The sequence below is a fragment of the Vigna unguiculata genome, chromosome 9 (genome assembly GCF_037176805.1).
Source record: "Vigna unguiculata cultivar grain cowpea cultivar isolate G323 ecotype 2 chromosome 9, ASM3717680v1, whole genome shotgun sequence".
NCBI lineage: Eukaryota > Viridiplantae > Streptophyta > Magnoliopsida > Fabales > Fabaceae > Vigna > Vigna unguiculata.
The window spans coordinates 34,025,514-34,049,347 of NC_140800.1; the positions used below are offsets into that span (position 1 = coordinate 34,025,514).

General features: G+C 34.2%; 2 protein-coding genes and 1 pseudogene across 3 annotated transcripts; 2 read left to right on the forward strand and 1 right to left on the reverse strand.

Moving 5' to 3' along the window:
* The first annotated feature begins 658 nt into the window (after positions 1-658).
* LOC146883930 (secreted RxLR effector protein 161-like) lies at positions 659-1,444 on the forward strand. The gene has a single exon (XM_085666786.1). The coding sequence runs from the start codon at positions 659-661 to the stop codon at positions 1,442-1,444; it is 786 nt and encodes a 261-aa protein (XP_085522912.1).
* Positions 1,445-5,082: 3,638 nt separating this feature from the next.
* Positions 5,083-6,845, reverse strand: LOC114164130 (dof zinc finger protein 1-like). Of its 2 annotated transcripts, none has more exons than XM_028048664.2 (2): positions 6,630-6,845; positions 5,083-6,089 (listed from the first exon to the last, which is right to left on the reverse strand). In XM_028048664.2, exons 1-2 carry the CDS (start codon positions 6,651-6,653, stop codon positions 5,274-5,276), a joined length of 840 nt encoding a protein of 279 aa, XP_027904465.1. In that variant the 5' UTR covers positions 6,654-6,845; the 3' UTR covers positions 5,083-5,273. The 2 variants fall into 2 exon arrangements, with proteins under 2 accessions (XP_027904465.1, XP_027904466.1); XM_028048665.2 differs by lacking the exon at positions 6,630-6,845 and adding an exon at positions 6,161-6,623.
* Positions 6,846-13,419: 6,574 nt separating this feature from the next.
* On the forward strand, positions 13,420-14,338 carry LOC146883931 (uncharacterized; annotated as a pseudogene).
* Positions 14,339-23,834: the final 9,496 nt, after the last annotated feature.

Genomic DNA, 23,834 nt, shown 5'->3' on the forward strand with positions numbered 1-23,834 from the left:
AGTGGGTTGTAAATGGGTCTTTAAGACCAAACGTGACTCAAAAGGCAATATTGAAAGATATAAGGCCAGACTTGTTGCCAAAGGTTTTACTCAAAAGGATGGCATTGATTACAAAGAGACCTTCTCTCCTGTTTCTAAAAAGGACTCTTTGAGAATTATTTTGGCTTTGGTGGCTCATTATGATTTAGAGCTTCACCAGATGGATGTAAAGACCGCCTTTCTAAATGGTGACTTAGAGGAAGAAATATATATGGATCAACCTGAAGGTTTTGTCTCCGCAGGAAAGGAAAATATGGTGTGTAAATTAAAGAAGTCAATATATGGACTAAAACAAGCTTCTAGACAATGGTATCTCAAGTTTAATGATACCATCACATCATATGGTTTTGTAGAAAACACTGTTGATCGGTGTATCTACATGAAGGTTAGTGGGAGCATGTTTGTAATTTTAGTCCTATATGTTGATGATATTCTGCTTGCTACTAATAATGTTGCCATGTTACATGATGTAAAGAAGTTTCTCTCTAATAACTTTGAAATGAAAGATATGGGTGAGGCATCCTATGTGATAGGAATAGAAATATTTCGTGATAAATCACAAGGATTGTTGGGATTGTCTCAAAAATCATATATTAACAAGGTATTAGAGAGATTCAGAATGGATAAATGCTCTGCTGGAATAGTTCCAATTCAGAAAGGGGATAAATTTAGTCAAATGCAATGTCCTAAGAATGATTTGGAACGAAAGGCCATGGAGTCAATTCCTTACGCATCAGTGGTTGGGAGTTTGATGTATGCTCAAACTTGTACTCGGCCGGATATCAGTTTTGCTGTTGGTATGTTGGGTCGATATCAAAGTAATCCCGGTATGGACCACTGGAAGGCTGCAAAGAAAGTTCTTAGGTACTTACAAGGCACCAAGAACTATATGCTCACCTACAAGAAGTCAGATAATCTTGAAGTGATTGGTTACTCGGATTCAGACTATGCAGGATGTGTGGATTCAAGAAAATCCACATTTGGATATGTTTATCTATTGGCTGGAGGAGCAATTTCTTGGAAAAGTGCAAAGCAATCAGTTATTGCTACTTCCACCATGGAGGCTGAATTTGTAGCATGCTTTGAGGCTACTGTTCATGCTTTGTGGTTGCGGAATTTTGTCTCAAGGCTTGGCATTGTTGACAGTATTGCTAGACCATTAAGGATTTATTGTGACAATTCTGCAGCTGTTTTCTTCTCTAAGAATGATAAGTACTCGAAAGGTGCAAAACATATGGATTTGAAGTACTTATCGGTCAAAGAAGAAGTGCAGAAACGTAGAGTGTTAATTGAGCATATTGGTACAGATTTAATGATAGCGAATCCATTAACTAAAGGCTTACCACCCAAAACATTTATTGGTCATGTTGAAAGGATGGGTGTTATGAACAAGTCCTTGTTATGAATGTAATCTGGTATATATACATTATTGCAATAATGCTCTCTTTGTTTAACACTTGTGAATTCAATTATAGTTATGTTTCTGTTCATTTATTTGTCATTCACAATTAAAAGTATACATTATTGTTTAGTTTATGGAATGACAGGATGTATCTTTGAAAAGGAAAATAAAGATACATGTTATAGTATAATTAAAGTGAAATTGAGTTAGATGATTTGTGATACATGGAAGGAACCATGTTGTTGAATAGCTTGCAACCGCCATGATCCATCATCGAATTCAATTATTAAAGAAAGTTGACTTGATAATTCCAATGAATGGTGCGCACTTAAAGTTTAATATTGGATCTTCAAGTCATCACATGAACCAAGTGGGAGAATGTTAAATTATATATTAATTTAATATTTGGTTCATGTAATTTAAAGAATAACTTTAATGTAAAGATTCTAATGTGATGATTATTAGAATATAAGTTATTAAAGTTATGGGGATTATTTTAGACTTATTAAATTAATTCCCTCACTTCTCACTTCATAGGGGTATTATAGTATTTTATTAAAGTTTTAAAATACTAAAAGAATAAAATGACAGTTGCTCCTAAAAAAAAGCGGTAGAGTTTTACGTTTCAAGAGAACGTAAGGAAAGGTGACTTTGACAGGAGAAGACTTCGTACTTGGTAATTCTATATCATCAAGAAGCCATTAAAGAGAAGTAAGAGAAGGGAAAACATTGATCAAGAGAACTTTGCGATGGATCCAGGTAAGTTCTTAAACTCTTCTAATAACATAATTGTGAGAATCATAATTTCTAAACGTTCCTCCTGTATGATAGAGTAGTTTCTTATACTGATTAGAAAATGGAAACTATATAGATTAAATTTTACATAATAATATCATAAATTTAAACAAAGAATATCTATTAATTAAAACATAACATTCCATTTTCAGAATTGTTATTAATGATCTAAAATTAAATATATATTAAATAGATAATTGTAATCCACAAATTAATAAAGACACCCAAATGCGTGGATAATGTTACGTACTCATTTGAATAGTTGACAAGGCAAGTTTAAGGAGGATTTCACCTTTGGTGGACAAACCAAAGTTAATTACAACTCATGACTTGTCCTTGTAAACCTTTGTCATATTCATTAGTCCAAAATGGAGACTCAGTGCCCAGAATTTTCAGATTCCATCTCCTCATCTTCTCAGTGCTACCATCGAATTTTGAAAGCTGCTTCAAAATTCAAACTTCTGCTATGAATATGCTCAAAAGTGTCATGTTATTCATTCAAGTTTCAAATGAATTTGTTATTCCATTCAGTTTTAGAGTTCATTTCGCAAGATATAAAATGATGTAGAAATCGTCGCAGAAGTGAATCCAGCGTGTTACTCACTATACACATGCACTACATTTATTTGAAAAAAAGAATGGTTGAAAAAATGAAGCATTAAGCTGAGAATAGGAACTATTAAAGGAAGCATTCGAGAAATATCTAAAATGTGTTGTTAAGTCACAGGCTGATCACAGGTCATAAACACGATGAATATAGCAATCTAGAAAGCTATAATAAGGTAGCTAGAAATGTTGATATGTATGAAGTAACATCAGAAACCTGGCGAAAGCTATGTACATATATCTTGAGCAGCATCTTTCATAGAGTAAATTCGGGTAAGAAGGATGTAACAATTATTTATATTGGTCAATGAAGGGAATTAGTTGGATTTGCAATAAAAATTTACACAAAGCAGCTAGGTATAGCCCATTCTTTCTTGTGTCTTGACTTAAAAATGTTGCCATATGTAGCCAAACAAATTGCTCCGATACGATCCCAAAGGTGTACATTTCTTAACATGATTTCGTTAGAAAAATGAATGATCACCTGCTTGCACATATATGGTCCCGCAGCTACGTGAATAATTACCCTTTCTGTCCTTAATGTTAGGGTCTGTCTAGTACGTAGAAACCCTAATGTAAAAAGGTCATGATTGGAGAGAAGCCCTAGGTTGAAAGGCTCCTCCTCTACCTTTTTCATCATCATCCAATGCCTACATACATCAATTCTCCCCACATGATTTAGTTACAAGGAATGAGAATTTCCCTGCTAGATCAATGAATCGTGCTTTTACCAAACCCTAAAAATAGTACACTCCTTCTTCTAGGATCACAAAAATATATATATATAGTACCGACGTTAATCCAAATGAATGACAGTACATTCTGTAGATACTGCTATACCAATACCACACACACAAAATCAATAAATAAATGCAACAACAAACAAACATTGTTTTGTTGAATTGGTAGTGGATGTTTTGTGGAATAGATAATATATATATGACTTGAATTTGGCAATGAGAAAGAGTTAGATTCCTCCGAGACCACGATGCACAGTTATTGAATTTTAATGTATAAAGAGAGATATATATTATATATATGCATATGATGAACACGTTAGAAGCAATATTTACCTAGGGTAGATTGTTATATTATTATAATATTGGATAAAGTGAACGAGGTCTATCTCTACATGGAGGAGGACACTCGCAGTGGATGATAATATTCCTGCACGGTTACCAAGAGGAATGTTTGTAGGACCCTCCACTGGAAAAGGAGAGACCAGAGTCAAGCTCCAGCTTCTTTGGCTTTCAATATAAGAAAGGGAAAAGAAGCCCATGTGGGAGATGTATAAATAAAATAATAATGTTCACGAATTGGACCAGAGTGACTCAGCGAAGCTTCATCGACAACAGAAGGGGACTGTTACTGAAAAACATGGGACCAACTATGGATCAAAAAAACATCTAGGTTGCATTCGGCTTAAGACATGGGAGAAAGAAAAGAAACTATATATGTTGCAAGGTTTTGTAAAAGGTTAAAGTGCAGTTTGATAATGTGTTATTATTGTTATTATTATATATTATTAATAAAGGTGGTTAGATGAGTAGAATTAATACATGGATCGTACCAATGTATTATTACTGTCATGTTATAGATTTTATTTGGTTGCTGGGTGAAAGCTGAAGGGATGGAAGAATCTGAAATACCAAGCGGTACTGTTAAGATCTGACACTTCTGATCGGTTGGCAAGCAAAAAGAAAGGAAAAGAGAGAGGAAAAGAGAGAGTTAGACCACTTTTGCTGTAAAGGATTTGACAGCCATCATTCCAACTCACTTTATGTTTCAGGACTATATATTAATCACCCCAAATACCAGGTTAAGATTTACAAATATAAACGCTAAAAACTAGTTATTTTGTGCTATGTGGTTGCTAAGTATCCTTGTTAAGCAAAATCAGTGATGGTTAAATAGGAGCATTAAATTTGAAGGTTGTGCATGACCGACCAAACTCTCTTGGTACCTGACAATTGTATTGATGGGAATCCTTTTCCTTGCTGTGGTAGCAGCAAACCGTGCGCGAAGATCCTGGTAAAAACCCCCAAGAATAAGCGTTATTCTCACGGGAAAGCCAAAAATGAAAAATGTGTAGTTTTTGATTATGATGTAGGTTATATCTATCCACTGAATACTCCTGATGCTTAACCTAAATAAAAATGCAAGGTAGCTTCAAAATACAGCCACATTCTTTGGGACCAAAGCCAACAATCAAAAAAGTGGGACTACTAGGGAAAGGAAAAGAAGACCAAAAATTGAAATGGATTAAAAAGAAGCGAAACAGCAGCCATGTACCCTATTTTGTTAGTGGTTCTGATCACTCCAAACACAACCACACTCCCCCCATTAAGAAAAGAAAAGAAGAAAAAAAAAAAAGGCTAAAACAGCAACCCTTGTTCTTTCTCTTTTTTTTTTTTTTTTCTTCTCTAAATATCTACCACGATCCTCCACCTAACATGCCATTCCAATACCCAGATGAATCCCCTTGACTCCTATTCTGCTGATCGAACTCATTGGTGGTTGGAACCTGCTGCTTCAAATCCTCCACAGGAAACAAGATCCTTGCACCAGTAGGACCCTCTTGAATTCCCTGAAGACCCCCGTAACCATTTTCAAACCCCTCTAGACTGAAGTTAAGGCCAGGTGGTGGCTTGAAGTCTGGCAAAGGAAACCCAGTTGAATTATACATTGGCATGAAGGAGTTTAAACCCCTGGAGGAAGCAATCCCAGTCTTGAGAAGCTCCATGGCAGACAACTGAGACGGTGTTGATGAGGAAGTGGCGTTTTGAAGACTACCCTTGTCTAATTCCGTGCTGTAAGGAACCTCGATGAACTTAGACACAGTGTTGTAGTCCTCGGCTGGAGGGTATGCCAAGTTAAGGTCTTGGCCTTGGTGGATCTTAGGGTCCTGAGAAGCAGATTGAGGGAAATTTGGTGGTGTGAGATCAGGAAGCTTCTTTGATGTTGGTGCTGATGCCGGTGATGGAGCTGATGGGGTTGATCTCTTGTTCTTCCTAGAGCCACCACCCACAGGAACGTTTCTGAGAGAACCACCCTCGGTCCAATACCTTCTACATGTTTTGCAAAAGTACCTTGGCTGTGAGAGGCTATAGTTATTGTAGTAGCAGAATTTGGTGTTGGTGGAATTGCACCTTGGGCAGTTCAAAGCTTGATCCTTCTGGGGCCTCGCCCTTCTCTCCAACATAGGAGGAGGCTTTGAACCTTCCATAGGTTTAACCACTCCAATACCCTGAAAAAATATCCAAATTTCAAAACAATAAAATCAAAAGGACAGCAAAAGGCCATAACTGAATTCAAAACCTTTGCGGAGGAAAAAGGAGAGTCTATCTATGAAGGAAACAAACAAGACAGGTACGCAAAGAAGGTGTTTTTATTACAAACACTTGGAGGGATTACAACAGCAGTGCTATGATACAAACAAATATGTTAACTTTTTCTTGGGTCCTTTATCCTTTATCAGATGGTGGAAAGGAAAAAAAATGGGAAAAAGAAAGGTGCAGTACTTTCAATAGCAGATAAAAATAAACGAGGGAAAGATCTTAAAAAGACAGCAACAAAAATTGAATTTAGTGGAGGGTTGAGCTGAACATCAGAGAAAAAGTTGGGGATAAAGTGAAACTTAACTTCCCCCCCTCAGAACTCACAATATAATCAAAATAATTTCCCAAACCCAAAACTTAATAATCTAAATTATGGTTGAAAATCACAACCCCAGCAGAGATTTTCATGATTATATGGAAAGAAAACAGAAAAAAGTAGTTCTGTGTACCTGTGCCCACTGAGCTGTGTCCATGGATTTAAGAAGAGAATGGGAAAAAGGAAAAGCTAGGAGTCCTGAGAGAAAGAAAAGAACACCACTTTTCTAGAGAGTGTTAAAAGCGTGTAAAGCTTTCAGAATTGGGATGTAGTGGTGGTTCCATCCATGTGTTGGCCAACTAGCTAGCTATATTAGTATTACACATGAAAGGGTAGCATTGTCTTTCGAAACCTTTTCCATTCACAACTTTTTTTTTTAATCACTTCTTCATTTTCCTCCAATTTTTCTTATCTCTTTCTCCCTTTCTTACTACCCCACTCACTGTATTTTTCGCTCTCTCCTTCTTTTCTATACCCATTTTAGACTCCACGACGAAGCTTGTGAAAAATATAATTTTTCTTATATTTAATCACTGTATGTGATATATGATGACACGTACGAGAAATTTGTGTACATGGCATGTAAGCTTACGGAGAAAGTATGTTACATAAGTCAACAATATTCTTCAGCAATGTCCTTTTGTAAAAGCACAGAAGAAGAATTAGTCGGTTGATAACTTCATATATACTTTTATGACCGCGCCTGATTCCTCAACCTATTCCTTTCTCATCATGCAAAAAACAAAAAAAATATCAATTTCTCCTCTAATCTTTATAATCATATACAAATTTCACTTTTATTTGGATTTCAATTTCATGTTACGAAAAATAGAAGAAATGTTATATTTAATATCTTAAATAATAGTGAGATTGAGTTAGAGAGGATTTTAATAGGCCTGAACATAGTGGTTGCTTCTGGCAATGAAGATGACTGCCATAAACAATGTGAGTATAAAAAATGAATAATATTTTTTGAATGCGTATATGACATGACATATAATACCTTATATAGTGATAGATGGTGGAAAAGTAAGTAAGTAGTTAACGTGAGCCTGCCCAAAGTACCTATGTAATGTTATATGAAGTGCCTTATTATATCATTATGGCCAACAAAATTGTTATGCCTAATACCATACACAGGGAGATTTCAATCCTTCCAAATAAAAATCATCTTAATCTATAAAATGGTGTAGTGACATTTAGTATTATTACATTCAAACTATTAGTCATTTTTTCATTGATATAATATATAACCCACGTTTATGCAAAACATAGTATTCATAAACTATTTTGTGATACTAAAGTATTCTTACTCTAAATAGGTCAATCATAAATATATTTGACAAAAAATAAAAAATAAAAACAAGTTTGGCATGGACTTATTATTTCCGTGAAAGTATTCAGAGAAGGTTCATTACAAAACTCAATAAAAAAATTATAAAAAGTACATAACTTTTCTATGTTATCAAGAGAACAAATATTATTATTATTATTAGTTAGGATAAGAAAAAGAATATGAAAAAACCACACATTATTATTTTTTTAATAAAATAAAATAAAATAAAATACAACTTCTTTTAATTAACATTTCGAATTTATCCCTCCGCTTATTTTTATTTTTTTTCCATTAAACTAAAGAGTGTGTTAGTATATGGAATTTCTTTTTTTTACTAAGTGTTTAATTTAATGATAACATGTGCAAGTTTTTTTTTTAATAAAAAGGAAATAACTTGCCTTAACAAACCAAACTCAAATGAAATTACTTCTTATAAAGTATAAATATTATATACATGAGAAAAAAGTATTCGTTAGTAATTAATTAAACTCTTTTATAAAGTTGGATTTGATGAATAATGAGTTAACGTATTTGGCAGGATTTCAAGGTAAAGTTTTTATGTATCTTTTTAAAGGATTTAGAGATGAAAGTGCCTCGATTTGGAGTGAGGTTTGTGAGTAATATAATTCATGTGAGAGATAAAAAATAAAATTTTAATAGATTAAATATAAGATTATTACTTTATCTTTTAAGTTAAAATTAATATATATATATATATATATATATATATATATATATATATATATATATATATATAACCCATGGGAATCGGTTTCCGACGTAACTAGAATTGATTCTTCTCATTCTCAAACACATGAAAACTGATCCCCTAAACAACCAATAACATGGAATTAGTTTCACCCAATCCAAAATTGATTCCCTTTTCCTTTGTCAAGTTACAGAATTGGTTTCATCTCACCCATAATCGATTCCCAACACTCCAAAGCTCAATAATGTACTCAATCAATGTGATTTGAACGAGGATAACATGTTAAAACCTCATATCTCACCCTCAAATCCCCCTCCTAAAGCGAAATTGGAAAAATGATGCATCTCGTAAATTCACTCATTGTCTCACCCTGAAATTGTTGAAAACGAACACGAACGAAAACTACAAATTCGCACCCTCACAGTTCTTATGGAAAAAAAAATCTACCCAAAGAGAACACAACATAAAAGATCACATATAATTATTAAAACTAGTATATTATACACTATTTATCATCGGTTAGTCATATGTATTAGATGAGAACTTAATTAACATGCTTAAATATGTATGTATTATTATTAAAGATTTAAAATTATATAATATTATAAAATGTAAGAAAAATTTAAAACAAAACTATGTAATATTGTAAAGAGTGAGTAATTAGTATAATAATTATTGAGACATTCCATTTTTAGTATAGTAAAAATAATTACATTATTAGTAAATACTATATTTGCAATAATTTTCTTAAAAATTTAATAAGGAGATGACCGATAAGTGTCTAAATTAAGTGAATTCTAAGATAATTTTAGCGTTTATCTTATTTTGAATTTGTTTTGCAGTTTTAAGGATCATAACAAAGTTAAAGTGGAAAAACAAAGAAATTAGATGAAAATCATTCAATCCTGAGCAAAATGTGGCTGATGCATCTGAGCGTTAAAACTAAGGTTTTCCCTGAAGCAAATCCATTGCAAAGGGAAACCTCAAGCACTAAACTTGAGACTAAGTCATGAAGACTCCTTCCGAGAGAATTTATGTTAGGAGCTTAAGCATAAGAACATGAGGCATGGGCCATAAAAGTACTTTTATGAGGAGGAAACCTCAAACATCCACCTTTAGAAAGATCTGGAATGTAACTTTTATAATTTGAGCCCCAAATATGCGGCTTAACCCCTAACAAAGGCAATATGGAAGGATTTATAATAAGGTTTGAAATAAAACCTTTGCGGCTCAAGCGTCAAAGTTGGAGTTGAGCACCGCTCTAAACAGTTTATAAATACATACCTCATGTCCTCATTTTAGGCATGGAGTGAAGACACATTCTAGGAGAGAAAGATGTAGAGACAATAAGACAGAATGTTGTAGGACTCGAGAGAGATGCTTTTATAGTAAATCTTATGTCTAGATGTTGTTGGGATTGCATTGCAATATTCTATGTGTAGATAAACTCTCTTGTGAGGTTGGATGTAATCAATTCTTATTCTTTGTACTTCTACTTCTTGGATATTTATCCATGTTTCCATTCAATCTGCTTGTGAGTTAGTTTGTGCTTGTTTTTGGATTAACTTATTACTCGTCATATCTTAGTAGCTTGGGATTGAGCGGGAATTGGTTCCAAGTTGTGGTCCAACTAATTCTCTTTCTACTTTTAGATGCTAGAAATAAATCTAAGGCTCTAGCTGATTATAGAGTCTTGATCTTAATGCAAGTGCTTTCATCAAGCAGACACTGAGGAATCATACTAAAGTTTGATGATCATATGCTCTAGGTGTCAGGACTAGACCTAGAGTTACATTGAAAGGGAACTCCTGAGATAATAAAGTATTTGCATATAAGTACATAAACAAGATCAATAGTGGTGTCGTGAAGAGGTTGAGATGAAATCCACTCATAATCTCTACTCCACTCAATCTATATAATATATATTACTATCAATATTTTTCAAATACAAAAACCTAAAAACAAACTACCAATATGTTGCTAAATCATTATGGATACGATAACCCCATTCGGTTGTATTACAAATGATTTTATGCACTTACTAATAAGTTACAAAGTTAAATAACTCTTTTAAAACTTGATATTGTTGAAAAAAATTTGTTTCAAACCCTATGAATATAAAATTTCAACCCAAGTTTATCGATGGCATAATATTTCTTATTTTACATTTCACAATCAATACAAGATTTTTTTTTTTTTTTTTACAATTTCTTTAACACGAGAACACGTTGGTAATTTGTTACAAGGACACCTCCATTAATTTGTTTATCAAATTATTATTATTATACTTTATTACATTGATTAAATCTTTCACAAAAATATATTTTTAATTTCACTTCTCACTCTTTTTACATTAATTTTAAAAAAATTATTACTCTCTTTTTATAAAAATAAAACCTCAAAGTGAAATTGGAGTATTGTTTGCCCATATGAAGAAAGTCATTTGAGGCTTTCTACCTTTGTCTAAAATGTTTTTGTGCTAGTCATTAATTTGAAGTACCTATGATGGTTAGTTGGATGCATAAAGGACTACATGATTTGATTAACCATGTTGCTTCCCAAATTACATATAATTAGTCACAATTAATTATATAACATTTTACATAAAAGTTTTACGGATAGGATTCAATCCATTATACAACCTTTTCTATTTTATGTCTTCTTACATTTTCTTTTCGCATTATCTAATTATCTAAATAGAACCTTAGAGAGAAAGTGGGAAAAGGAAAAAAAGAAGAAGAGGTAGATGAAATAGATAAAAAAGAAATATTTAGAAATTTATAAAACTTTATTATTGTGGCAAAGTTACTGGTATATTTTTGTGACGCAAACAAAAGGGTGACGTGAGATTGAATATGATTTTTGTATGATAAGAAAATAAAAGAGAACTCGTAGAACGCATTAACTTGAGAGAGACCTGCATAAATGGGACAGCACAATAGAAGAAGCATCGATGTGGGAGATGAGATGAATACGGATCGGCGGCGGCGGCGGCGGCGTGAAGTTCGAGGGACAGGGTTGAGTTGAGCTCCGGGAAGAGGAAAGAAGACACGTGTGAGTGGTTGTGAAACGTGTGGCTGATGTTACAATCTGAATCGCAATATCTCTCTGTCTGGGTCTCAGCTTCGGTCACTTCATTCACATGTGGTCTTTGCACCACCGTTCATACCATCGCTTCTGCACTCACAATCTTCCCTCACCGTCAGATCAATCCACTGGTGGTTCTTACATCTTTCTCAAACGCCATACCAAAGACCCAACAACAAACAATAATCATGCATGTACAGGCCTGCTTTTCGATATTCTGTGCCTTTTCTGAACTATTCTTTTTATTGTTACTTTCAAATATATAAATTCATTTTGATACTTTAAAAAGTAAAAGTATAGAAAAATAGTATAAAATTTAAACTCCTGCTTTTACAATTATTTTAAAAGCCATTTTAGTGCTTTATTAAAAATAAATGTAATTAATATCTGATATCCAAACTTTTGGATTTATAACACAAGAAAACAAATAAAATATTAGAACTGAGTAATATATATATATATATATATATATATATATATATCATTAAATTAAAATTTATGTTTTTTTATCGGTAAAGTATAACTATTTATAAACACAATAGAATATATAGGTATTCCAACACGTATAAAAAAAGTTGCACGTATATTTTACCATAAAGGTTCACTTATATCGTAATAAGACATGCATAATTGATGTAGAAAATCTTACCATTAGACTATTTAAATTGGTATTAACTCAACAAATTCAAAAAATCATATATTAATAAGCATTTGCATGTGAAAACATATTTAGTAAGGTATACTTAAATATGGTTACTTTTTTATTCCTTGTAGTAGTCCTCACTCTTCTATCATGTCCACTCTATAACCTGCAAAATTTTTACATAAGTCATGTATGTTTTCCGAAGTAAAGTCATATTTAGTTCAACTCACAACCTAGTAGTTTCTTCACCATTTTTAAATGATGTGTATGATTCTCTACCTTACCTTTTTCTTTTACAACATTTAACTTCAAGAACATTTTCGTATTAATTTTAAGCTTTGCACCGAGTTTAGATACCAATCAGAGTATGACAATGTTACATTAGGTAGTTTATATTTTATCCATAACCATGTGTTCAACTAAGCTGTACAAAATACTTCTTCTGTACCTATCTTTACATTTCTAAAGATCACCCTGTTTCGATGAATTCAAAATGGCTCAAATAATTGCTATCCACATTCCCTTCCAGATTATATTGTTAGTGTAATATTAGCATAATATTATGATGGCATAATAGATAGAATATTATCAGATCTCCTTAGCTTAATTATAGGAGATATTGTTGTATTTTCTCCATAATTAAGTATTGGACTACTGTATATAAGTGATACATATATCACTGAATAATATACAATAATAAACATAATATTTCTTTCTATATGTTTTGCATCTTCTTTCACATGGTATACAGAGCCTAGTTTTAGGGTTTTTTTTTTAAGAGCCCATGGCGGCTCTTCTCTGTTTCGCTTCCTAGCTTCTCCGTAAGGTGCTCATTGCCCACCTTTCTTCTTCCCGTCATCCACATCAGCGACCTTGTTTGCTTCAGCCTCCTCAGCTTCAACAACTCTTTTTGGAGCGTCCTCTGCATTGTTGTTCGGAGCAACAAACTGCTGCGACGTCGCCGTTTGGTGGTAGTACTTGTGGCCACCACGGGTCACCAAACGTAAAGTCGGTCACCATCGGAAACCATGTAGTCCTCGACTTCGTTACATCTCTTCGCTGTTTCTCCGCAACGGCATTTTCGATTGCGCGTTGTCACCATTGCAACTATCTTGAGTGGATCCAACTACAACCTTTGGGTTCAACGAATGAAAAGCTTCCTTATAAGGCGTAAACTATGGCGTATTGTCACCGGAGATATCACTCAACCAATCATAGCAGCAGATGAACCTGAAGACAAATTTGCAGATCGTCTTGAAGATTGGGATAGTAAAAACCATCAAATCATCACTTGGTTCCGCAATACTTCTGTCCCAGCCATCCATGTTCAATTTGCTGATTACGATTCTGCAAAAGAAATTTGGGATTTCTTGGCTAATAGATATCGGACCACTAGACTTGCTCACTATTATCAGTTGTGGACTATGCTTCTCAGTCTGAAGCAAGAATCTGGTCAATTTGTCAATGATTTTCTTGCTCAAGTCCACCCACTTTGGAATCAAATATCTCAGGCCAAAATTAGTGAAGATCATCTTCATCTCATTCAAGTCCTTATGGCTCTTCGCCCAGAATATGAAGTTGTTCGTGCCTCTCTATTGCATCGACACCCACTGCCATCATTGGAAGCTGCCATTCAGGAGATTATTTTTGAAGAAACTCGCCTCAATCTGGATAAAAGACCCCAATTTGATATCGCTCTTGCCACTACTCAATCCTTACAACAGAAATTTGGCACCCAAGTATGTAAGAATTGCAATCACAGTGGTCATACCTTTTCTAATTGTCCAACTGTAGAATGCAAATATTGCCATAACCTTGGCCATATTCTTGAGCACTGTCCAACACGACCTCCAAGACCAAAGGGTGGATTCTCCAAATCTAAGTCTACCTCGAGGACTAGATCCTCCTCCATCACTACTGCAGCCACTGAGGGTTCTAAGGCCCTCACCATGGGTGATCTTGAGGCACTATTCAAACATGTTATCTCTTCCAATACCTCTATTGCGATGTCTACTACCTCGGGTACTTCTTCTTGGTTTTTTGACTCTGCTTGTTGTAATCATATGACCAATACAATTAAATCTTTGTCTTTTGCTACACCTATTTCTTCCCTACCATCAATCCACACGACAAATGGCACTCACATGCATATCACTCACACTGGTCATGTGTCAACCTCCAACCTAAGTCTTCCAGACACTTACTATATTCCACACTTAACCCTCAATCTTATCTCTGTTGGTCAGTTGTGTGAGCAAGGACTAAATGTTATTTTCTCTTCCTTTGGTGTTCAGGTACAGGATCCACAAACGAGACAAATTCTTGGGGCGGGTCGCAGGGTGGGGTGGTTATTTGAGCTACAATCTCTTCATCTTCCTTCCAAATATGTGTCTGCTGCTACCATCCACTCTTCCACTCACCAATGGCATCTTCGGCTTGGTCATGCCTCCGCTAGCAAAATTCAGCCTTTAATTTCTCGTGGATTGTTAGGAACTACCAAATTTGAGTCATTTGATTGTTTGCATTGTAAACTTTCAAAACAACCAGCTCTATCTTTTACCAATAGTGATTCTATTTCCGAAAATCCTTTTAGTTTAATTCATTCTGACATTTGGGGTCCTTCCCCTATTCCTTCAATAAATGGTTTTCGTTATTTTGTCTTATTTGTTGATGATTACTCTCGATTTACATGGATCTATTTTCTGAAGCGTCGATCTGAGTTATCTCAAATCTATATTACCTTTGCAAATATGATTAAAACTCAATTTTCTTGTCATATTAAAACTCTTCGCACAGATAATGCAATGGAATATAAAGATTCCTCCTTACTTCAATTTCTTAGTCAACAAGGCATTGTTGTTCAACGCTCTTGTCCTCACACCTCTCAACAGAATGGTCGAGCATAGCGTAAACATCGTCATATTCTTGATTTTGTCCGTGCTCTTTTGATCTCTGCCTCGTGTCCAGAAAAATTCTGGGGGAAAGCTGCTCTTAATGTTGTCTACAATATTAATAGACTTCCTACCTTGGTTCTTCAAAATCTCTCTCCTTTTGAAAGACTATTTGGTAAGTCTCCTAATTATTCACTTCTTTGGCCTTTTGGTTGTGCTTGTTTTGTTCTTTTAAATCCTTCTGAGCATACAAAATTAGAACCTCGTGCTCGTCTATGTTGTTTTCTTGGTTATGGCATTGAACATAAAGGCTATCAGTGTTGGGATCCCGTTTCCAACAAATTGCGCATCTCTCGTCATGTCACTTTTTGGGAAAATACCACGTTCTCTTCTCTCTCCAAGTTTCATAACTCTGTCACCTCTGAGTCTTTATTTTTCACTGATTCCTCCATTGAGTTGTTTCTAGGTTCTGATACAGGTACTTCTGATGTACTCAATACTAATCCCCCCACACTCGTTCCTGTTGAACCTGTCTGACTTGTTGATTATGCACCAGCACCTGCTGATACACCTCGTCGTTCCACCCGGGTAAGAGAACTTCCTCATTATCTTACTGATTATCATTGTTATTCTACTATTGCAACAATCCATGAGCCTTCATCTTATCGTGAGGCAAGTACTGACCCCCTTTGGCAACAAGCTATGAACGAAGAAATTCATGCTTTAGAGAAAACACATACTTGGGATTTAGTCGATCTTCCTCCTAACAAGACTCATGTTGGTTGCAAGTGGGTTTATAAGATCAAAACTCGTTCTGATGGTACTATTGAGCGTTATAAAGCTCGCTTAGTAGCAAAGGGGTATACTCAAGAATATGGAATAGACTATGAAGAGACGTTTGCCCTAGTAGCCCGTGTCACCTCTGTTCGTAGTCTCTTAGCTATTGCTGCGGTTCAAAAATGGAAACTTTATCAAATGGATGTCAAAAATGCCTTCCTTCATGGAGATTTAATGGAAGAAATCTATATGCATCCTCCTCCTGGTTTTCATTCACCTCACAAGGTTTGTAAGCTTCGACGAACCCTATATGGTTTAAAACAGGCCCCACGGGCTTGGTATGCCAAATTTAGTTCCACTCTTATAAAATTTGGCTTTCTTTCTAGTCCCCATGACTTTGCATTCTTTATTCGAAGAATTGACAAAGGTGTTGTAATTCTTTTGCTTTATGTTGATGATATGATAATAACTGGAGACGATGACTCTGGCATTTCCGCATTACAAAGTTATCTCCGTCAACATTTTGAAATGAAAGATCTTGGTCTTCTTAGCTATTTTTTGGGTCTTGAAGTATCTCACAATTCTGAAGGCTATTACCTCTCCCAAGCCAAGTATGCTTCTGACTTACTTTCTCGAGCCGGTATCACTGATAGCAAAACTGAATCTACCCCTTTGGAAGTAAATTGTAAGCTTACTCCACTTGATGGAACTCCCATTGATGACCCCACTTTGTATCGGCAACTCGTTGGCAGCCTTGTTTACCTTACTGTTACTCGACCTGACATTGCATATGTTGTTCATGTTGTCAGTCAATTTATGTCTGCACCTCGATCATCTCACTTTTCTGCAGTTCTTCGGATTCTTCGTTACATTAAGGGAACTATGTTTCATGGTTTACATTTCGCTGCTAATTCATCTTTGGTCTTATCTGGATACTTTGATGCCGATTGGGCAGGCGATCCCACAGATCGTCGCTCTACCACAGGTTATTGTTTCTTCTTGGGAACTTCTCTTATCTCTTGGCGTAGCAAAAAGCAGATTGTTGTTGCCCGCTCTAGTACTGAATCTGAATATCGTGCTCTTGCTGATGCCACTTCTGAATTACTCTGGTTACGATGGTTGTTAAGTGATATGGGTGTCACACATTCTTCGGCTACTCTACTTTATTGTGACAATAGAAGTGCTATACACATTTCTCATAATGATGTTTTCCATGAGCGCACAAAGCACATTGAAATTGATTGTCACCTTGTTCGTCATCATGTTGTTAATGGCACTGTTCTATTGACTCCAGTCTCCTCTACTGATCAAACTGCTGATATCTTTACCAAACCGCATCCTCCAAAACGCTTCCAGGATCTCTTAAGCAAACTCAAGTTGACATCTACTATACCAACTAGAGTTTGAGGGGAGGTGTTAGCGTAATATTAGCATAATATTATGATGGCATAATAGATAGAATATTATCAGATCTCCTTAGCTTAATTATAGGAGATATTGCTGTATTTTCTCCAGAATTAAGTATTGGACTACTGTATATAAGTGATACATATATCACTGAATAATATACAATAATAAACATAATATTTCTTTCTATATGTTTCGCATCTTCTTTCACATATATTTTGTTTTCCATTTAATTCCATTAAGTGGAAGTGTTGGAAATGAACTTTTGAACTTTAGCTTGGTTATGGTTAACTGATGTTACCCTGACCCATCTATCACACATTTCTCAAACCCTCTTAACTATTTTACAACAGAAAAATAAATGTATGACGTTATCTTATATTCATTGCACAGGTCACATAAAGAAGTACCTAGTGATACATCCCTCCATACTAAGATAACTTTTGTTGAGATCTTATTCAGAATCACTTCCCATCCAAAGTATTGTGCATTTAGAATAATCTTTATAATTAAAAAAGAATTAAACATACTAATGTTCTCCACACTTAGACTATTTTGTAATATGATATATGCAGACCTTACTAAAAACATGCCCTTCTCCACAGTTTTCCAAACTCATGTATTCTCTAATTCTTTTTTAAAAGATTTTCCTGTTATCATTTGGATATAAATTTTTGCTCTTGAACTATTTTCCACACAAATCTTTCTCTCTTCATGGTAGGTGTCACTCTTAATTAAATTCATTCCATCTTATGAGCTCTGATATTGTTTTCTCTTTATAATTTGAGATGGAACACGATGTTTGTAAGGCCCAGTTTTCCTACTCTAATATTTTAAGGGCTGCCTTACAACTGTTGGGCCTAAAGGCTGACCCAAAGAATAAAAGCCACTCCTAGTCTGCCTTAACTCACACTTTCCACTCATTTCAGAGAACCTTGAACTGTAGTCGTCAACCTCTCTGCTAGGGTTTGCTTTCGCTGTTACGTTGAGCTAAGAGGACTTGTTACTCTACGTAAGTATCCCTTTCTAGTTCATGTTGGTCCCCCTTTAATCACCTTTCGTATTCCCAGTTAGGATCCTCTGTTAACCCCATCTACTGGTTCTGTTCCACCTTTATTTCAGCCCTGTAGTTCATCCCTAGAGTTGTTGTGCTCGTGGTCGTACCATCAGGGTCCTTGCTAAACCTTTTTCCAGGTACGGGGAAGTTAGAGTTTTGGGTCTTGAATGATTTTTTTTGCTGATTTAGAGTTTGTTGGGTGTTATATGATCTATATGATTGTGATGAATGTGTGAAATGCCTTGTACTGTTATTTGGGTGCGAACATGTGACTGTTGCAGGAGAAAAGTGGTGAGATCTGTTACTCTCGCCCAAGCGAGACTTGCAGGAGCAAACTAGGGGTTTCGCGAACTCTCGCTCAGGCGGAGAGCTCTGGTTTTGAGCAAGGCACTGTCTCGCTCAGGCGGAGAGCTATGGTTTTGAGCGAGGCACTGTCTCGCTCAAGCGAGAGCCACTCGCCTAAGCGAGGAGGAGTGAAAGCTTTGGGACACTGCTGTGGTTTAGCCCAAGCGAGGGACCTCACTGTTAGGCGAGAGGTTGTCTCGCTCAGGCGAGGCAGGGCTCGCCTAAGCGAGCCTGCGAGAACCTCCCAGCACAGGTCGCGATCTCGCCTAAGCGAGGGTTTACCGCCTAAGTGAGAGCACTCCTCTCGCCTGAGTGAGGGCTCTTGGCTTGAGCGAGATCCGCTGCAGGTTGTGTGTTTTCTTCAATTGGTAATTGGATGGTTTAATTTATGAGCTATTCAGTATGATGCATGAGGCCTGTGAAATGAAATGCATGGTATGATCTGTGGTTATAAATTGGATAGATGTGATTGAGGGATCTTGGCATGTGAAACTAATGAGTGGGTTAGAAATTAAAGAGGCATGATATTGGTACGAGATGAGGTCCTATACTCATCATGGATTTAAAATTTTTAATTAAGTACAATATAAGTCAAATTATTTAATAAAATATAAGTAAAAAATTGTATTTCATCTTTCTAAAAAGTAAACTTATGAATTGTAAAAAAAATATAAATTTTAAGTCTAAATAAAAAAATTTGAAATCAAATAGTAAATTATTATTTTATAATTAATATCTTTTTCAATATTAATTTTATTTTGATCACCAATTTAAAAATACTTAAATAAAATTTAACTAGTGGCGGATACCGAATATTTAAATATCAAATACCATGATACTTATAAACATTCTATCAACAATAAAATAATTAAACACCCGTATTTATTACTATAAATATCCATTAAAAATATTAATTTAATATTATTTTGTTTTCGAATTCCTGAGAGTACCAATTTTTTTGCCATCATCTCTGTGTCATATAGAAAATTGTTATTGAAAAATATACTTCTTTTAATAAAAGGTGTTAAGTTTTAATCATTAAATATAAATAGCGTTGTTTAAATAAATATTATGAATAATATTTCATCTATAGAAATTTTATTCGAAAACGTGCTAGTCTGAAAAAAAAAATTATGAAAAAACCAACAATCTATATTTTATTAAATTTCATTATATTACAAAATATTTTCAAAGTTATAGAATTAAGTTGGATAATCAAAGAGTTTTATATCAAACATTATATCTAATGTTTTGATTATTTTTATAATACTTTCCCTCCATGTAAATCGTTTGTTAAAAACAATTAAGAGATTATACTTTCTTTTTATCTCTAAAAAAGTTTGAGTGAACTGGCAATATGAATGGAAGATTATTGGAAAAGACTATATTGAATTCATAAAAATTATTGCATTTAGTCCATAAAATTCAACCTAAATCTTTTTATAAGTTTTTTATGGATACAAGTCTTTTATAGAAATTATAAACATATCACACTTTGTTGCTAATCAAATTTTAGGAGAGTGGTTAATATTTTTTTTTTCAATCTTAAGTTCTTAATTCACTCTTGTTGTTGTTATTTAAAAACAACAATAAGTATTAAGTTATTTTTTGACGAGTCATGAAAAAGCATTATTTTGAACTACAAGAATTATATTATCATGATTTTTGACTATTTGATAATTTTTTCTTCCATGACCAAACTATACCAGTGTATCGATGGAGATTTTAAATGATAAAGAAAGTGATATTTTCTTTCAAAACAAAAGCTCAGATTCAGCCCAACAATACAACATAAAAAAGAGACATTTCAAACTAAAGACTCAACGTAGAATCCATCTCAGATTTGTGAGGACATCTTCGTACTAGTGAATATACAAACTTTTTGCAATATTTGAAAATGTTGTTTCTGGATGAACTTTCGTCCTCTTTAATTACTTCTTTTTGGCTTCTGTGATTCAGAAGAATGTCACATCATTGAAGTTTCGAAATTAATTATTTTAATGGATAATGATATTTTAATTTATTATTTTAATATTTTTAATGATGTGATGTAATATTTGAAAATGATTAAAACAATAAATGAAAAATAAATAAAAAATAGATTAAAATATTATTATTTTATTTTATTAGATTTTATAACAAAAATTCGGAATTAGATGTTATTATTTTTAGCGAAAACCAAAGCTGGAAGATTACATATGTATAGAACATGTAGATTGGTTACTTGTTACAAGTAATATGATCCAACATATAAAAGAAGATTATTAGTTAGAGAAGTTACGTGAGGAATTGACCCATTTTACCTTTTTATCTTTATTTTCAAGTTAATTAGCTCAAAAAGCTAATTTGTATCAATTGTTAGATAAACATGCCCCGACATTAACTAGCTCTATCAAATTGTCACATTCAGAAGAAAATTCAGTATGACGTTGATATTAGAGATTCAAAATTTTCTTACTTTTACTTACCAAAGAGAAACAAGTTTATGCATGTTGTTATGGTAGATGAAATTCCCCTCTAAAAAGGAGCAAAAGAATTTTACAAAGTGCTAACAGCCTTCAATTCTGGTCCATTATGTAAAACCCACTAAGCAGATTAAGATGCTGAATGAAGTGAACGAAAAAGAACACTTTTCTTGAAAATCATTGGAACACAAAAGTTACACAAAATCTACCGTGCCTTATCTACTAAACTTTAATTAGTAGGTTCTTTGCTTAGCCACTCCTTGCTCCACATGTATACCACTTTTCCTACCAACCAATCTTCACTCATTTTTTTACTCGCACCACCAATTATGTCAAACCTTTGTGCATTAGGGACACCTACACCGACACTTCTATTTCATATTCTATTCACAACACAAACCCAAGCGCCTAAAGTTCACACATAAACAACAAAACAACCAAAATTAGGTCTCAATCTCAATCTTTAAGCTAAATCACAAAAAGATTCAAATTTAAGGTGGCCTTCTACCTGCACCAAAACTACTCATCAACTTCAAACACTTTTTTCTTAACAACATCCTTAAACAAAGTTACAATTTCACAACTTTCATTGAGAAAAGATATACCTATTCTTAGTAATTTTTAATATAGACAAGTTTTTAAATTCTGAGAGTTCTTAAATCTCCATGTAATGTTACAGGAGTCACCGAGAATAGTTAAACAGCACCCATAGATAGATACATACACCATTGAACATGCTCTAACAATAATTATATAATTCCACCATCAATGCCGTTTACCCGCTTCTCTTGTCTCCTTATTCCGTACAAAAAGAATTCCACTGTTCACATTGGGACACACCTCAACATGCAGTGATTGCAGTGTTTAACAAAATGAGAAAGAAAAAGAAAAAGTGTGAGCCAAACCATCTTTTATGCGCTTTGGCTATAGTTTATAGTTTTTCCATTTTGTTGGAGAAGTGGTGGAGCCAAACCTATTGTTGCAAGTTTTGAATCAGTGAGAACCATATTCAATTCAAAAAAAGGGCACCACAATAAAAAACAATTCATTGTATTGCACCTTATAAATTCAGTCACATGAAGCTCACAATGTGAGTAAGTGGCGTTTATTCATCTTCGCTTTCAATTTTCAAAGTTTCAAGGAGTCAGCATGTACACACCAATAGTTTTATATATATACGACTATTCAAGCGAAGAATGCAGCACTATTGCATTGAAATGAAGCTTAATTTTGTAAATAACAGAAAAATATTCAAAAGAGAAGAAAGACTTGGGAGAACGCATGCGATCTCAGCACCATTTTTTTAAGATTTCCAGCTTTGGAATACAGCTTTAGTCCATTGAAACCGAAATATAAGGTCCACTCAGTAGAATACACAACGAGTGTGGGGTCAAAAAAACTGTATATGATCATCGCCAACTTAATATATATATATTTATATAGAAAGATAAATTTCATGATTAGATAATTGCATATTTGAAATAAAAGATATTGAAGCGAAAAGGACGTTTTTGTTGAATGGAGAAGTATGCGATGTCAGCGTCAGTGGAGTGTACATACATTGTGTGAAGTTCAAATTACTCACTCAACATCGCAAAACGTCAATGAACTTCTGTTCTGCATTATGGTTTTGGTATCAGATTTGGGCTTTCTGTGTCTATCACAGCAAGAGAACGTTCAACGTCACACACCTTTGCACTCATATCAAAACATTAGTATTCGGATTTGTTAAAGGATGGCACTGTTTTTTTATTGTAAGACCGGTAGTTGACACCAATAAACTAACAAATTTAAATCTGCAAAACATTTTGCTGTAATCTTTTCCTCGAAACATTTTGTACTCAAGGAACATGTTTGTCCATACTTTTTGTGTGGGGGAGGGGTTTGAATGATTTGACATTGTGATATTTGTTTCGTACTGCTAAGAACCACAATCTCACTGGAATTGAACTAGATCCACAAAAGTAAGCACATGTGCTTCAATGATGAGTATCTGTGAAGGAACTGAATCAAGGAACTGTGTATATCTTCTACCTTCAATCGATCACCTTAACGTGATTCTGTCCCCTTTTGCTCTAATTGTTTCTACAAAACCAATTCATAGGATCACTCTTCTATCTATGTCTGTCTACTCTCTCCTTCTGTCATTGAAAGAATAGAAAACAACAATTTTTATGTAATATATGTCTTATGAATGAGTAAACATAGATATACCTTATGTTCAGGAATTTAATAAATACAAGTAACTTTAAAATATGGATTGTTGGATATGGCTTTTGGCAAGAAGGATGGCATATTATTTTTCACTATCATCCGTTTCTGAAAGAATTTAGGCATAATAGAGAATATTGGTCCATTCTAAAATTGTTAAATTATTGCATCGCGACATTAATAAAAAAAAGTGATACACTAGAAATTATATAAAAGTTATGATACACAGTTTTTCCTTTTGTTAGAGCAAAATACAGAGCAATAATCTACTTCAGTTTAATGCATAAATGAAACTAGAGCCATGGATGAACCAATCCACAAAGCGGCCCAAAAATTAAGTATAATGGCCCAATTCAAAAATAAAGTAAATGTATAAATATTAATATTGTATGCACAGAACAACCAACAAC

What these genes read in the sequence shown, in the direction of transcription:
- LOC114164130 (XM_028048664.2), bottom strand. Translation starts at nt 6,653, where the DNA reads ATGGACACAGCTCAGTGGGCACAG. An exon ending in ACACAGCTCAGTGGGCACAG is followed by an intron (nt 6,090 to 6,629) that starts GTACACAGAACT and finishes ATATTTTTTCAG; the next exon opens with GGTATTGGAGTGGTTAAACC.
- LOC146883930 (XM_085666786.1), top strand. Translation starts at nt 659, where the DNA reads ATGGATAAATGCTCTGCTGGAATAGTTCCAATTCAGAAAGGGGATAAA.